This window comes from Hylobates moloch, unplaced genomic scaffold (assembly GCF_009828535.3).
Source record: "Hylobates moloch isolate HMO894 unplaced genomic scaffold, HMol_V3 SCAFFOLD_16, whole genome shotgun sequence".
NCBI classification, from domain to species: domain Eukaryota; kingdom Metazoa; phylum Chordata; class Mammalia; order Primates; family Hylobatidae; genus Hylobates; species Hylobates moloch.
The window spans coordinates 1490162-1506658 of record NW_026652291.1 but is presented as its reverse complement, the minus strand read 5'-3'; the positions used below and the strand labels follow the sequence as shown (position 1 = coordinate 1506658).

Here is a 16497-nt window from a genome sequence, read left to right as displayed (position 1 = left end):
CACCCTTGCTCCTGCTCCGTCCTGGCTCCGAGGCCAGGGCTGGGGTCCCTTGCTCTGCAGCCGCACTCCTGAGGCTGGGCCCTGGGGGAAGGGGGAAGGAGGCTGTAAACACAGGGCTTAGGAGCACAGACTCCTGGGGTGAAACCTGGAGACAGACCTCCCCACGCTGGGCCTCATTTCCTCATCTGTAAAACGGCAGTCATACAATACCCGTGCCTAGCACTGTTGGGCAGATTAAATGAGTGGATATTAACAAGTGTGTAAGACAGAGCCTGGTCCGGGGAGCAGGTGGGCGTTGGCTAAACTCCACGGCCGGCCACCCTCCCCCAAGCACTCAGACACGCTCTGAAGAACTGGTGCAGTGACCGCCTGAAGCCTGCCCTTGGTGCTGAGGAGGAGGGGCCTCGCTTGACTAGAAGGCCCTGCCCTGAGCCAGGGTCGGCCTCCCTTGTGGCTGCCTTCCTGAGGCACCCTCTCTCCTGCACCCCAGACATGGTCCTGGCCTCCAGGAGGGATAGGTGAGCAGGGAGCCCAGGGAGCTGGTCGATCTTGGGAAAGTGTGGGGAGTGTCCCGAGGCCTCCTTGAGGAGAAGTTTTCCACCCCCTCAACTGTTGGAGAGGATGAGGGTCTGTCTGATGCCAGGTGTGATCCTAGGGCCATGGGCCTTGGATCATTTTATGGTGGACAGTTTAGGCTCTGTAACCCTTCCTTATCTCTTTATTAAATGCTAAACAGGATGGTTAAAAACCCCACAAAAGTCAAAACCATGCAGAGGGGTGTAAAATGGAAGTGAAACCTCTCCCGAACCCCACCCCTACTCTCTCTCCAGAGGCAACAATCGTTACCTGTTGCTTGTGTCTGTCCCAGGAAAGGTCCCCGCCTTCACAAGCATAAACCTTCTCTGCAAAGGCCAACGGGGCTGTGCCGCACACTGCGTGCCCGTGCCTGTCCCGGGTCCACCTGCCGTCCATCCACTGTCGCCAAGGATGAAGTGAAGATTGGCCATTCCTACCCAGCCGGTTTCCACTACTACAGACACCTCTGGCAAGTGTTCAGTTTCCGTGGGAGCGTGTCTGGGGCGCCTCCCAGCTCTCACCCTGCAGGCTGAAGGGACATGGATGGGAGTGGGGTGGGCTCTGGAGGGACCGGTCTGCCTCCAGGTACCGTCCACCTCATCACACATGGAGACAGGAAGGTGCGGAGAGGTGGGGGGCTGGGCTCTTGACCGGCACCAGCAGGCTGGGGAGAGATGGCGGTATGGAGGGCCCTGGGCTCCAAGCACCCAGGTTAGGAATCTGAGCACTCAAGCCCCATGTCCTCCTCCCTCCCTGAAACATTGCAGCGTGTGGTCTGATTGGAAGCTGAGTTCCTGCAATTAATCCCATCAGAGGGGCCCTGCTGAAAGGCAGGGGGATTTTTCTGTTTTCCTCCCTTGGTCTAGATTTCCCTAGGGACAGCTCTGACCAGCCGCCGCGTGCCTGGTAAATTAAATGTTAACAAAAATCCCCACAATGACTTTAATCAATCCACTGACATGGCGGGTGGCCTCCCAGAAGCCCTTGGTCCGCTGAAGGGAGGAGCCCCCGCCCCCACCCCAGGCGCAGGGTCTTGGATGAGACAGGATGGGGGAAGAGGACAGTCTTCCCCAGTCCTCTTCCTGTGGGGGAGGGAGGAGGGTTGGGTGGTCCCCAGAGTGTCCTCCTGGAGAGGGACAGAGAGAAAGGGGGGACTCTGGCCCCCTTTATAACTTGCCCTGATCCCAGGCCAGGAGTGATGGTGGACGCAGGGAGGGGGCAGCTCTTCCCCGCCTCTCTCCTGACCAGAAGCCTGGGTGAGTACAGAGCAGGTGGTCACGATCGGCCATGTGGTCAGCAAATCCAGCGTTTATTGTGATTCTGCTGGAGACAAATGGAAGTGCTGGGCTCTGGGTTAGAGTCAGGTTGAGACAACGTCCTTCAGCCTCCACTGGGGGGAGTCAGGGGAAGGACCGGGGGAGCAGGACGGTCTTCAGGCGCTGGGGCAGTGGGGTTGTGGGGCGTGGCCATGGTCCTTCCCAGGGGAGACTAGAGGAGTGCAGGGGGCAGAGGGCACAGAAAGTCTAGCCCAGCCTTAGCACCCCAGCCAGGCCACAGGTGCGCGCTGGCGCCGCTGAAAACGTTCTCCTTCCCTCGCCTGTCCACCTTCCAGGTTCTGCTCAAGGCGCATAATGTCCCCTGGGCAGGGTCCCTGACACTTCCTTAACTCCCAAAGACCTTCCGCGTGGGCCTAGCGCATTTAGGCGAACCTCTCTGCCTGCTTGATCCTCCCGCTTCCTCCCTCAAGCCAGGCATCCCATCCACTTGTGCGCGAGGCTGGGGCAGGCCACAGGAGGAGCGCGGGACCCGGGCTTGAGTTTGCACCCCAGGCAGAGCGCCCACCCCCGCCCCTAGCTCCGGACCCTGAAAGTAAAGTCGTCGTGCCCGGCAGCCAGCCCGAATCTTCCAGCCCTCAGGGAGTCGCGGTCGGGGCAGGGAAGGCCACGGGTGCCGGCAAAATCGGGATCCTGGAGTGGAGGCGCAGACCGCGTGTCCCGCTGCGCACGCTCCGTGGTCCGGTTGGGGTGGGCCTTGGAGGTCCATAGGCCAAGGTTGAATGGGGGCTCTGGAGCGTGGGCGGGCTGGAGTGCACAGGTCACCGGGCTCTGAGCGTTTCCACGAGCCAGGACCCCAACGCGCGGCGTCCTCAGGACAGATTGGAGGGGGAAGGGGCTGCGATTAGGCCCCAGTCGGAAGGGTTTTACAGCAGCCGCGCTGCCCTCTCCCTGCCGGATACCCGGCAGTAGACACCGACGTCTGGGGGCGAGCGAGGCAGGTGGGTGCGGACCGCGACCCGATTCTGGCCTCCATCCCCCGCCCCGTGGCGCGCGGGGCCGTCGCCCCACACCTCCAGTCCGCGTGGCTGGTGTCTGGCTCGCCGCCGGGGCGGAGGGGGCGCTGTCGGCGCGGGCGGGCGGGGCCGGAGCGCGGGGGCGCGCGGCGCGGAGGACCGGGGGCTTGGCGGGCGGCCCTGCGCGGTTCGGGGCGCGGCGGCGGCGGGCGCGCGGCCAGTGAACGCGCGGGCGGGGCGGCGGTGGCGGGAGGCGCTAGGGGCCGCTCCCCGCGCTTCGCTCTTCCATGGCGCTGCCCCAGCCGCCCGAGCCGCCCCGCGGCGCGCCCCGCAAGGCTCCCAGCCTGCTGGAGATGGGGGCGCTCTGCCTGGACTCGGAGATCATCCTAGGCTTCACCAGCCACCTCCTGCGGCGACGAGGCAAGGTGAGGGCTGTCGGGAGGAGCGAGCGGTGTAGGCGCCGTCCCGCGACTTTGCCGCGCGGCTCGCGCGACTGGGGGTGCTGCGCCGGGAAGGAGACGGCAGGTCCGGAGCCGCGTCCCGCAGCCCGGGCTGGGACTCGCTGCCGCACTTTCCCCCATTAGCGTTGTCCGCGTCTCCCTGTCCCTTCAAGGCTGTGTCCCAACCGGACGCACCCGGAGGCTGTGGCTAGGGCGGAGAGCGCAGCGCAGGGACTCTCTGGCTCACCTTGCGCCTTGCTAGGATGGGCGAAGTAGGGGGTCGTGGACCCTGACTGATGGTGAGCCCCCGGGGTGACTCCAGCCCCCTCGTGCACCCCGTGTTCTGCGGATATGGGATGTGAGCTTGTGCTTCCCGAAGCGCCGCGGCGGTAGAAGCGCTGAAGTTGCGGGTGTGGCTGACCAGGGGCGCAGGAGCTGGGCTCCCGACCGCTGCGTGCTTCTGGGTTGCGTGTGTGGGTGGGGGGACGGGATATAGAGAGTGTGTGTCCCGGAGCCGTGGAGCGGCGGGAGGCGGTGCTGTCTGCCGGCAGTGCGGGTGGGGTTTGGGTGTTGTCCTGGGTACCCAGATCCGGATGTGGGCTGACGCCCGTTTTCTTTCTCCAGGCTGCGATGAGATGGGTAGGGGAAGCGCTTCCGGGCCCCCAGGCTGGGTGGAAAGGGACTGCAGGCTTACGGATCTCAGAAAGACAGTGGAGAGCCCCTGCCACTTTATTGCATACCCCCTTGCGTTTTCGAACCCCTAAGGTCATCAACGACCCGGAAAGCCGGGAGGGGATCACCCACCCCACTTTCTGGGGAGTGCGTGCGTGGGCGGGGAGGCTTATCCAAGTAAAAGGGGGTGGGCAAGACGGAAAGGGTCACTTTGACGTATTGCGTATCTGCGAAGGCCTCACTGTATGCGCCGGCAGCCGCGTGTCCTGGTCTCCGCCGGGATCACGACATTCGGAGTTTCCGAGTGCGCCTCAGGCCTGGGACGCGGGGCGCTGGGTCTCCCCAGTCTCGGAGCCGTGTGCGCAGCGGCCGGCAGGGGGCGCTCGCGTCACGGGGAGCCCGCCCGCCGCGCCCGCCTGGCTTGACCTGGGCTTTGGGGCTGACCCGGAGCCTGGCCCCGGAGCTGCCTGCGGCCGCGGATGCCGGCGACATTTGGGGCCCGGCTAGGCACAGAGCAACTGGTCGCCGGGGAAGGGCGGGGGGCGGGGGGGGGGCGGACTCCCAGCCGGAGACAAACAAGCAATTAATTCCGGAGCTGAGTTCCCATCTGCCAGGCCTGCTGACAACAGGTCCCGCGCACGCCCGCAGGACCTCCCGCTTCCCGGGCGGCACGGCGCGCACATCCACTTGCGAGCACACGCGCGGCTGTGAAGACACGTGCCGTTCGCAGACGCGCCGAGGCACAGATACGCCGGCGCGGTCGCTGCCCGGCTCGAGGCGCACACCGCGGCGACACTCACCCACGCGCGACAATTAGACCCAAAGTGGCCCGCGACACGCAGAGTACGCTGGGCTTTCTGGAAAGGCGCCTGGGAGTCTCGGGGCCGGGGTCCCGCCCCTTTCTCGGCCCACCTCGCCGTGGAACTTGGGCAAGAGCGTCCCCTCCGCAGCCTCAGTTTTCCCGCCTGTAGAGGGAGGGGCGTCGGTGCCTCCTGGGAGACGCGCAGCCCTGGTGTCCCGGGAGAGGGGCGGGAGGCGCATGCGCGCGCGCAGCTAGATCCTCGCCGCCGCCCCCAGCGCCCCTCCCCGGGGCAGGGACTCACCTAACAGGTTGGGGTCCTTGGAGTGCGCGGGGCCGCCCGGGGAAGCGAGGACCCTACCCCCCACGCGCCGCCCAACACTGGGCAAGGGCGGGGCACTCTCTGGGCTCCCGCCCCCCGCCGCCCGCCCCGGGAACCCGCGCCCCGCCCCTCCCCGGCCCCGCCCTCGCCTCCCGAGCGCGCCCACCGAAGCCACCGCGCGCCCCAGAACACTCGCCGGCTCTGCGAACTTCCAAGCGGCTGGGCCGGGCCATGGGGGCGCCTCGGGGCCGGATCACGTAGCCGCGGCGCCCCTGGAGAGCCAGCGTGGCCGGGAGCGCCCGCCGGGCTCTTCCCGCGCCCGGGCCATGGTCGGCCGCGGCGTCCCTCTGTGCGCTGCGCAGCCCGCGGTACGCGCGGCCCGGCTTGGAGAGGGAGGCGGGAGGCGGGCGGCGGGGGCCCGGGACGGCGAAGATAATCGCGGTGTGCGCTGGATCCCTGGGGGCCGGGCCTCCTGCTGAGGGTAGCGGACCCGCAGGCGGGACCCCCGGGGATGGAGGGAGTGGGTGAGCGCCAGGGTCGTGCCCAGGGCTCCTAACTTTGGCGAGAGCGTCACTCTGGGGCAGGGCGCTCAGGGGTCTGGAGCCGACGGACGTCCCAGGCTCACTGTCCGCTTCCGCCCCCACACCCTGCAGGTGGCCGAGGGCGGCCCGGCCCGCGAGCCGCCGCCGCTGCTGGAGGTGTCCCCCCGAAAGAGGCTACCCGCCGGGCCCGACCAGGACCCATGCGGCAGCCGCCCTGCGCCCGAGGGCGCCGGGGCCGGCCCAGAGCAGGGCCACTCGGCCGGCGGAGGCGGCTGGTGCCGCCACTGCCACACGAAGCTCGTGGAGCTCAAGCGACAGGCGTGGAAGCTGGTCAGCGGGCCCGGGACCACCCTCCGGGTAAGTGACACTTCCTGAGGCCGACCCCTCCGGGCAGGGCCACGCCGAGCTTGGGTAGAACTTGGGGCTTGGAGGGAAGCAGGGTTCCACTCCTTCCCTGCTGCTGTTTCCACAGAGAGTTATCAGCCAGGACTTCCCTTCTGCGGGCCTCAATTTCCCGGTCTGTAACACCATGTGTGAGCTAGGGAGCTCAGCCCCAGGGGCCCTGCTGCCTCGGATGGGAGGGACCTGGGCTGGCGTTCCTCCCCCAGCCCAGATGTCCCACAGCTGGACCGCACGTGTTTGTGGGAGGAGGAGGGGAGAGAGCGGATGGCAGGGACTCCACCCAGGGCGGTACAGCTCCTGCCCTGCCAGCAGGGAGAGGTTATTTGGTGCATTGTGGCCCTTGGGGCACCTGGGCCCCCAGCCAGGTGTCTGGAAATTACATACCTGGGGCCGGGGGCCCTGGCAGGTGGAAGGGTGGGCCACAGCCGCTGGGGGGGTCCCTGCCTACTCCTCTCCCAGCCTCAAGGATAAGAACTGTTGTCCCACACCTCCTGGGACAGACTGAGGCAGTGGCCGCCCTTGGGGAATTGAGTCTGGGCCCTCTGGGTTCCTCAGGCTCCAGCCCCAGGGGCAGGTGCTTGCGGGGGAGGGGTTCTCCTGGATTTCCAGCCAGTGGGCCTGCCGGCTCTGGAGGGAGCAGGGACCATTGTTCCAGGAACAATGCATGCTGAAAGTTTGCAAAGGCTGGGGGCGGGTGGGGGTCTCCAGAGGAAGCCCGCTGCCCGACCTTCAGTCTTTATGAAAGAGTTCCTGGGAAGTCCACATAATCTCCATTGAATCTAAATATAGTTCTCTAAGGAGGGCTGTGGGGGTTGGAGTGAGCTGAGACCCTGACTGCCCTGTCTGGGGCAGGGCAGGGTGGGGCAGGGTACCAGTCTGGTTTCTGCCCTGGGCACCCTCTCCGGGCGCTCTGGAGTCTTGGCGAGGGATAGGGTTGCCGCAGCCTCTCTCTGGCTCAGGCCAGGTGCCTGTGGGCCTGTCCTGGGGTGGGGCTGGACCCGCCCTGTCCTCTGCTCTGGACAGGCTGCAGCCTTGGCCATACTCTGTGCCCCAGTGGCCTGGATCTAGTTTAAAAGGCAGCAGGAGACCCTTGAGGGCCCCCTGGAGAGGGCCAGCCAGAGCTAAAGGCCCATCTTGCTGCCCCATTAGGGGAAACAGGCCAGAGACGGGAGGGGCATTAGGACTGAACTGGTCTCCCCATTCTTGGAGTGGGCTTGGACTGCTGATGCTGCCTGGCCCTGGGGCCATGGTCCTGGCATGGACTTGTGGAGGGGAGGGGGCTCCTGGTCGCGGGCAGGCCAGGGGTCCTAGTGGAGAGGGCTGCAGGTCATACTAGTCCCTGGTGGATTCGAGGTTCCTCATCTAGGGGGGTGTCTTGGTCTCTTCTGGCAGACAGGTCGTTAGGGGAGCGCCAGACCACCCACCTCCAGCCTCCCCTGAGCTTGGCCTTTGACACTGGAAACTCCTCTTGAGTGCCAGCTGGGGGCTCCCCCTTCCCTGGCTGGTGCTGGCACTCAGCACACCGGGGTCCCGGGCTGGTCTCACCCAGGGCTTTGTTCTGCTCTGGGCCCCCTTCTTCTGCTTTGTGGTCTTCTCTGTCACCTGGGGCCTGTTGTGAAGTGCTGTCCCGCCTGCAGGGTGCTGTGCCCCCGGGAGAGAAGGTCCTATCCTCCACTGTCTCTCCACAGGGCATGGGGGGCTGCGCCTGCCATCCTGGGGCCTTACGGGTGTCATTGTCCTGTCCCCTGTGCGGGCCTGGGCTGTCCCCAGAGTCCCAGGAAAATTGTAGCCTGCAGCCCTGGCCTGGCCTGCTGGGCCCAGATGTGTGGACATGGCTGCTTCTGTGTTTGGGTTGGGAGGGAAATCTCTGGGGTGGCCAGGGGGACCCCAGTATGCTCCCTAGAGTCCGATGCACTGTCCAGTGGGCCCTGGCCTCTGCTCTCTAAGGCCAACGTGGCAAGGGGTATTTAGGGTTGGTGTTCTAGGATTTCCCCAGGCGCCCATTTCGTATGTTTTAGGGGAGAGATGAGCTTCCTCGAGGATAGCTGTTTACAGAGAACTTCACGATCATCCATCTGTCTCATGCTTGGATCTTCAGAATCCCAGAGAAGTGGAAAGACTTGCTGGGACCCGGCCTGGCTGTTAGAGGCCTTCGCCTCCGGGCTCCCTGCCTGTCTCCGCTGTAGAGGGAGGCTTAGAGGGTCGAGGGCCAGCCTGCCAGGGTCTCCTTGAATGTGTTGCTCTTTAGCCAGCCCGCGATGCCCCCATGGTCCTGCCCGTGCTCATCCCCTGCTGGGCCCTTGCCCACCCTCCTGCCAGGAGGCAGTTCCCTTGAGCAGGTTCCCGAGAGTTCTTGGCCACTGTTTCCTCCTCTGCGACATGGGACGGTCTTTGTGCCCGTTGCACAGGTATGTAGAGCAGTGCCCGGAAGGGACGCACTCTCACCTTGGCGGCGGCTGCTGCTGCTGTTTGCTGAGTTAGGGACTCCGAGTCATTGTGCCTGGGGCTGTTGGAGCCCGGGTTCCAGGCCTACCTCTCCCTTGCTGCTGTGTGCTCTCATCTGCCTGAGCCTGTCTCAGTTCCCTTGTGTGGGCAGTGAGGGTGACCATGGTCCCCTATCCGGGGACCTCATCCCCGTGGCATGGATAAGACTGTGCCCTCCCCACCTTTCTGAGCCCTGGTGCCCCGTCTGGGGCTGGAGGGGAGGGGGACATTGTCTTCCTGCCCAGGTTGGAGCCCCAGGGGGTTGTCTTTCCTGATCTGAGAAGGGTGCTTGGCCCTGGGTGTGGAGGGGAGTCCCCATGATGGGCCTCTGGCCCTGGCTCCTGCTTCTCACTGCACCCCCACACGGTGCCCTCTGCTCTCACCGGGGTCCTCAGGCCTTGTCTCCGGGCTGACTACTTCAGGACCCCCATGGCCTGGAGTGGCCCTCTGTGGCCTCCAGGGCCCTTTCTCTAATGGGCTGCTCTGTCTGCCCTGCCACAGATGCTGTCCTCATCCCCAGACCCCCTGGCCTCCCTGGGCTGGTGGCCCTTCAGTATCCCTGCTCTGGCCTCCAGGGCCCCTTCTCAGGTGCCCCCAACTCCGAGATGTCCCTGTGGGAGGTCACAGCCCGGTGCCTCCCATTCAGCAGGCAAAGCTGGGGCCTCCCTCTTTCTCCACATCCGAGGCCCCCCTCCCTTCCCCATGCTCACCTACCACCATGAGCTGGTTCTGGCAGACCTCTTCCCTCCCCCGACCCCAGTCCTGGTTTCTACCACAAGCAGGAGCTCTGCCAGGTCAGGCATGGGGTCCGGGTCACCTGGAGGTGTTTGTTGAATGACTGAGTGACCAGGCTTTTCCTCCCACACCCCACTTGCTGGTGGTCACCCCCGGGACTGCTGGGGCTGGATTCTGGCTCTCCGCCCCTCAAAATGACAGTTCCCATGGAGGATGACGATCCCCCTCCCCCACAAAGGATGGTTCCCTGCTTCAAGGAGAGGGTCCCTGCTTGGGGATCCATTCCAGCTGCTGACAGACACGTCATGTGAGGTGTGGACTCCTCCTGAGACCCCGTGACATTTGAAGTGTCAATACCGGTGCTGAATTGATTATTGCCCCGATGGGGAAAATGATCAATTCTCATTTAGCTCCTGAGCGTCTCTTGCTTATCCAGGCAGGGGCCTCGTCCTTATGCCCCCAAGAGCTCCAGAACCACTGTTGGTGCTGCCTGCTGGTGCCACGAAGCTGAACAGTGAGGGAAGCTGCCCATCGAGGCTGTGGCTCTGGGTTCTCCTCCCAGCGAAGCTCCGGGGTGGCCCCTGTGTACAGGGAATCAGCTGTCATGGTCTGAGGCCGGGAGCCCTCCTACCGCTCTGCGTGGCTTGGCGAGTCCTGTTTCTCCCTGGACGCTGCTCGTGGGCCTCTGTTTGCTTCTCCTGTTGCCTCTCTGGTTTGACTGGAGGTGACTCCTGCCAGCTTTTCGTTCCTCCTCTGTCACTTGTCCGAGGAAGCCCTCTTAGCCCCCTGGATGGATGGGGGCATCTCTGTCTCCACAGCCCCCAGGCCTATGATTTGGGGGTCCCGGGTCTGTTGCCCCCAAATAGGCAATGGTCCTGGGAGGGTGGGAGCTGCTTGCCACTTGTAGTCAGAGCCCCTGGGCCCCCAGACTTGGGGCTGCCGCCTTCCCTCGCTGCTTGGAGCCTGGCCCAGCTTCCACTGCTGCCAGGGCCACCTTTGTGCCTGGCAGTGGCACCCGCCTCGGGGATCCGCAGGGTGGGGTGCCTGGCATCAGCAGCATTCCCAGCTGAGCCCTGGTGTCACAGGCTTCGGTGGCAGCCTGGGGAGGTGTGAGAGGGGCAAGGTTCCCTGGCTGGCAGGCAGGGCACTGGCTAACTCTACCAGGAAGGGCTCTGCTCGGGAGGCCACGGAGCTCGGAGATGGAGCCCGGGAAGGGCCGGGAGGAAGGCTAGTCAGGCCCAGCCTTGCTGTGCAGCCTCTGTGGGACCCGGGCTTTCTCTTCCCTGGACGGATGGTGCTGCCTCCCGGATTCCCTGTGGTTCAGCATGTGATGGGTGGAGGGCACGTCCCTGTGCTTGTCTTGTCTCTTTTGCTGCTCTGGGGTCCCAGGGATTGAGGATGGGCATTTGGGGGAGGACTTGAGCTTGAGGGATGTGAACCATTGTCCTCTGAACACCAGCCAGAAGCAGAGATGGAGCCCTAGTGGCTTCCGGGGTACAAGCTTTATGTTGGGGCAGGGGCGTGCTGTCGGGGAGTCTGGCCGTGGTCACACGTGGGCTGGGTGGGGATGGGATTGTGGCGGCTGGCCTCACCGCCTCTCTGCTGCCAGGTAGAGGACAGGGAAGGAGGGGGACTGCGGGCCACCCCCAAACCTTCAGCTGCTCAGAGTCCTGCTGGAGGGGCTTGTGAGGGTTTGGAGTGGGCTAAGGGAATGGGACTGGGGCCTTCCCAAAGCTCACTTAAGTACTCTGGAAGGATCTCTTATTTGGGAATCAGAAGAGCTGGTTTTTGCCTTAAGTAACAAAGAAAGTCTAGTTCTTCTCTTCCTTTGCCTGCTAGGAAGCTCACAGCAAATCTGCTACTCAGCTCTGGGCCGCGTGGGACTTTTCTTCTGTCTCTAATGGGAACGGATCATTCTTTTTGTTCCAACTTGACTGACTGTAGTTGCATGGTTTTGTTTTTGGCTTGTATTTTGTAGTTCCTGGGAGCCACCGCACAATCTTTGTGCAAGACAGTGTGGGCTATGTGTAAATAAATAAGAGTAAAAGTGCCCTGACTGGGCCTTGGTCGTGTCTGCCTCAGCCTGTTCATCTGGTCCACGGACGCGGAGCTTGTGCTGTTGGGGGGAGTGGCTGTCAGCTGGGCTTTCCCCTGTTCCTGGTGGCAGCCAGGCTGGGTGTTCTGGCCTCTGGAAGTCCTGGCCCAGGAACGGGCAGCCCTCGTCAGCCTCTGAGCTCTGCAGCCCCGCCGCTCCCTTCCAGTTGGGGTGAACACTCTGCTTGATGAGACTTTCTCAGGGCAGGCTCTGGAGGCTGCCACCCCCACCATGGTGTGTCCTTGTCCTGCAGGGCCTCAGTTTCCCGCCTGTGAACAGAGGCCTTGGGCTGCGTCGTCACTGTTGCTTCTTTTGGCGCTCAGGGTCACTTATACTTCCAGTGTCACAGTCTCTGTTTTGTTCACCGGCGTGCCCGGGCCACAGCTGCCTCTCCAGGCTGGAGTCTTCTAGGCGGGCCCCGTGGGCTGGGGTGGCCTGAGGCCCTCCGCAGGGCTGCACTGTGCTCCGTGGAGACTCCCCAGTCCACCTGTCCCCGACCCCAGCAGCATCCCAGGCCTCGGCTGTAGGGCTGGGGAGGGGTGGGTGGCCCAGCCTGGTGCCCGGGGCTGATGGCAATGTATAGTCCCGCCTGGCCCAGCGCCAGGTAGCTCAGCTCAGCGTGCTGCATTGGGCCTGGGATGGACGTGCTTGCGTCCCTCCTGCGCTGGCCTCTGACCCCATGTGATGGGTGTCGCCTGAGCTTTGGCCTCTGTTTCTGGTGGAGCGTGCCGCGTGCTGGCCCGTGCCTGGTGCCCTCAGGGAGCTCCTCCTAAATGTCCTGTCCTTGTTTTCCCTCCCCAGCTCATAGCTTCGGTTCACGGCTGTAGCCCAGCTCTGCCTCCAAAACCCTCACCCCTGCCGCCAACACGGCCTCCACAAAGCCCTCGTCCTCCAGCCGCTTGACCTAGCCTGTGGGGGCTGCTCTGAGCAAGGCTGACAGGCCCCTCCTGCTTTCGTCCCTAGGGCCCCCCTACCCCACCCCCACAAATTGGCCTTCACCAGGAAGAAGTGTCAGGCGACCTGGCTGCAAGCTTTATCTTCCACGCCTGGCTTTCCATCTTTCTCTCCTGAGGGTGGGGCTGGGGCCCCCCCATCAGCCCAGAGGCTTCCCAAGAGGGGCCAGCAGGGCAGTGGCAAGGGTGCGTCTCTGGGCCCTGGAGTCACCCAGGTCTGAGCTGGAACCCAGTTCTGCAACCTTGGTGGTGTGGCCCGAGGCAGGTGTCTCAGTCTCTCCGAGCCTCAGTCTATAAAGGGGTCACAGACTCATGGTAACCAGTGAACAGGGTGGTTGTTTTTGGGGGTAGGTGGCTCCTAGGGCTGTGCAGGGAGGCCTGGGGTGCCTGACAGGGGTGTGTCTGGGTGTTGGGATGGTGCCAGGGGCCCAGCCTGTCTGCTGGGTGATTGGGAGAAGGCTCGCCCTGGTCCTGCCCAGCTTCCTGGCTGCGTTTGGTGTTGTGGGAGGGGCTGTAGCTTGTGGGGCATGGGGTCCCTGCCCTCTGTAGATGCCCCAGAGGCCTGTGAGGAGAGGGGCCTGAGGCGGAGGCCGGGAGGTCTGAACTCATCCCTGTGCCTACCGTGTGGTGTGAAGAGCACGGAGGGCTCGGGCCTGAGGAGCCGGGCAGCGGGGATGTGGGGGTAGCAACCACCACAGACCCTCTGTGCCCGCTGCTGCCCCACGTTGTGGGGAAGAAGTGGGGGCAGCCACAGAGCCAGGCTCTTCCTGGCTTCTCCTTCACCGCTATGTTTCCATAAGCAAAGTGCTGTGACCGTGGGGAGGGCCCTGGGAAGGTGCAGTCCCGGCATCCGGACGGCTCCTGGGGTGGCAGTGTTTGATCTCAGAGTTAAACCCAGCAGACGGGGTGAGGGTCTCCAAGGGGTGGGCATGTGAAAAGCCCTGAGATGGGCCTGGCTGGAGCTCACGTGGAGAGCGTCATGGGGCAGGCCGGGTGACAGGAGGCGGGCGCTCCGGGGGCTGTGTTTGGAGTGGAGCTGTGCTCCAGCCCTGGGATCCTGGGCACTCTTGGCAGCCTCATAGGAGGGGCTGGTGGTGTGGACAGTCCTGTGGCCCCTCACATGCAGAGCTTTCTGGGTTTCTGCCCAGGGATGCCTGGGGTCACTGGGAGGCAGGGGCCTGATTTGAAACCGAGTCCACGGGGCCCCTTGCTTCACCCGGTGACTGCAGCCTGCACGGAGTTGGATTGAGTGCGCAGGTGACTCTCAGGCCCCTGCAGTGCAGAGCACGCCTCTGAGCGTTGGGGGTCCTGATGAGCCTGCCCCTCTGCCACCCCACCTCGCCGGGGCCATCCTTGCCTGTCTGGCCTTTAACCACCCATAGCCCCACATCCCAGTCATGGCATGCGGTGGAAGACAGGGGAGGCCATTGAGGGGATGAGGGTCTCAATGAGCTTGTCTGTGCCCCGAGCTGCCCAGCTGGGCTGGCGCCTGGCACAGGCCCTTGGGGATGGCGTGCCGGCCAGTGCCGGGTGGACTGGGCCGTGTCCCTGCTCCCTCCCCTCCCAGCAGAGGAGGAAGGGGGTAGGAGGCCTTCAGAGCTGCAGACCCATAGGATGGGAATGGTCCCTGGAGCCCTGGCTGGCAGACCAGGGAGGGTCTGGGCCTTTAGAGAGGTGCCCAGCTGGGCAGGAGGGGCACCAGGGCAGCCAGGTGTGGCCAGCCAGTTTCCAGACTGGAGCACCGAGCCTGCTCCTTACCCCCCGTCCTGATGGGCTGCACCAGACGTGGAAATGTCCTGGACAGCAGGACCTGCGCGGGCTGCCGCCTGGCCGGGGGTCCCTTCCTGGACCTGTTGTCAGCTCTGGAAACAGCGGCTGCTCGGGGTTGCAGCCCAGCACGCTTTGTTTGGGAAGGAAAAGGAGGGCAAGATCTGGAGGTCACGGCCCGTGGGGTCCTTACAAGGGCTGCCCACACATGCATGCCTCACTGCGTGGGTCGGGGAGGGGCTTCGGGGCCTAGTTGCCCTCCCAGCGGCCCTGCCAGTGGGTGCCAGAGCTCCTTTGTGGAGACGGGTGATGGGGACTCAGGGAGGGCCCCGTATGGCCGAGGTCCGGGGGTCTGATGGCGTGGCGTCTCTGAACTGGGAGCAGGACCCCCGTCGCTGTCCCACGGTGGCTTTGCCTGGCGGGGAGGTTTGATCAGCTGTTCTTTCCCATGGGCAGTGGCTTGGCTGGCTGGAGTGGGGAGACTTCTCTCCTGCAGTGACGGGGAGCGGGGAGTCCCCGGTAAAGTTCCCCAGGCCTCACACGCAGGAGAAAATGGAAGGATTACTTAAAGCAAGTCGGAGACCCCAGAAACAAAATAAAGAACAAAGTCATGATTTATAAGTAGGGGGGAGACTCCCTAAAACCCAGGCGCACGATGGGTGGGCTGTGCTTGATGCTAAATTGAATCAAATGAAGAAAAACATTTTCCAAATGCAAGTAAAGTATCTGTGTAATTAGACCATAAAGAGAAAATTGAAAGTCATATTTCGCAGTGGAGTAATTACTGTCTTCCTCAAGGCACCAGGCTGTGGAGGCCTGGGTGACAGGTGGGCCTGCTGGCTGCGGCTTTGAGGAGTTCAGATTCCAGAAATTGGGGCAGTAACCCGTTGGGGGCTTGGGCCAGAGGATCCCGTGAGCTGCCGGGATGGCTGGGAGAGGAGGCCTGGTCCCACCGCCCAGCCTAGTGCAGAGGTTGGAAGGTGCAGGAAGTGGCCACAGAGCAGGATTTGTTGTTGTTGGCGGTGGGGGCTGTGCGCGGCGGGGAGGGGGAGGGGCAGGGCTGCAGGGCTGGGCGGCCTTTGTCTCTCTGAGGGCTGTGTCTGGGGTCTGCTGTGCGGGAGCAGTCAGTGGTGTGGGAGACCCTTGCCTTCGCCTTCTGGGGCCCAAGTTGCCCATCCCTGGGAGCCACCCGTGTCAGCAGCGGCCTCCCCGAGCCCCTCCCTGGAGCCCTGAGTGCTGGCCCCGTGTGCTGAGTGGGGCGCCGAGTTCTCCTCCTGTCTTAGCTGGACAGTGTGCTGGGCCCCGGGGTGGTCCCGCAAATAGGAGGTCTCGGGTCCCCCTGGGCTGAGCTGGGTGGCTCTGAGTGGCCCCGGCAAGCAGCACTGTGGTTCTGTTTCTACCCGAGCAGTCTGTGCCCTGGCCCCTATGCTGTGCCAGCCTGATGCGGCCTGGCTGGTGTGAGGGCTCAGTGGTGGGGGTGATGGCGCCTGGTCCCATTCAGCGTCTTGCTGTGTTGCCCTAGGCTGGTCTCCCGTGTGACTAGGGTTGGAGAGATGGCCCCTGCCCTGTGCCTTGAATTCCTGGGGCCTTGGGTGGGCCTCTCAGTGCCCCCCATGGAGCCTGCTGGGTCAGGGTTGGGTGGTGAGAGTCCCTGAGAGGAGGGCCTGGTGGCCCGTCCTGGGGAGGGGTGCGTGGCCCACTCGTGGGCTTTCGCCGTGGGGCCCGGCCTCCAGGATGTTGGCTGGCACCTGGGCTGCTGGGGGAAGGTACCCTGGCCCAGATTCCTGGGCCGCCTCTGTTGCTGAGCAGGTGACCAGCAGCCTTGGCTTGTCCCCAGTGGGGGCTTCAGCTTGATGGGCCCCCCCCTCCAGTGCTGGCCCCCAAACACCTGGGACTTGGATGCCCGGAGCTCCGAGGCCTGGATAGGGCTGGGGCCTCCCTGGCAGCTGCTATCTGAATTCCTGATGGCAAAGCTGGGTGGGGGCTTGGGCGGGGGCCGCTCTGGCTTCCTGTCCCCTCTTCCCTGTTGCCCCTCTGCCTGGCCAGCCCAGGGTGGGCGGTGCATTCTCAGGTCGATCAGGGCTTCCTCCCTCCCCTGCCCTCCGCTCTCCTTCCTGCCTCCTGCTGTGCAGCCCTGGAGGGAAGGGCAGGGTGGGCTTCCCAAGGCCTGAGGTCGCTGGACGGGCAGAGGCCGCCTGGTCTGTCCGGATCCAGAACAGGGAGCTGGGGGCTGGGCTGGGGGCTGGGCTGCCTGTCAGGTTGGGTTAATGGCTCCAGCAGGCGGGGACTTCCTTCCCCTTCACACGGGCCACCAGGGCAGCCTCCCGCTGAGTGGAAAATCAGTATAATCTGAGCCTGACTGGAAAACAGGCCCTGTCTGCCCTCAGCCTGTGGCTGGAGACTGAGGCCAGGAGACGGTT

General features: G+C 64.3%; 1 protein-coding gene and 1 long non-coding RNA gene across 2 annotated transcripts in view; one reads left to right on the top strand and one right to left on the bottom strand.

The window, feature by feature from the left end:
• Positions 1–1504: 1504 nt before the first annotated feature.
• LOC116485071 (uncharacterized) lies at positions 1505–5332 on the bottom strand. The gene is made up of 3 exons (XR_004252739.2): positions 4221–5332; positions 3554–3931; positions 1505–1896 (listed from the first exon to the last, which is right to left on the bottom strand). It is a non-coding gene; the product is annotated as an uncharacterized LOC116485071 (long non-coding RNA).
• Positions 5275–16497, top strand: part of KIF26A (kinesin family member 26A) — a 42035-nt gene continuing 30812 nt past the window's right edge. Inside the window, exons 1-2 of the mRNA XM_032180314.2 lie at positions 5275–5467; positions 5753–5998. Coding sequence (XP_032036205.1) covers positions 5426–5467; positions 5753–5998 — 288 coding nt within the window. The 5' untranslated portion in view covers positions 5275–5425. The remainder of the gene's footprint in view (positions 5468–5752; positions 5999–16497) is intronic.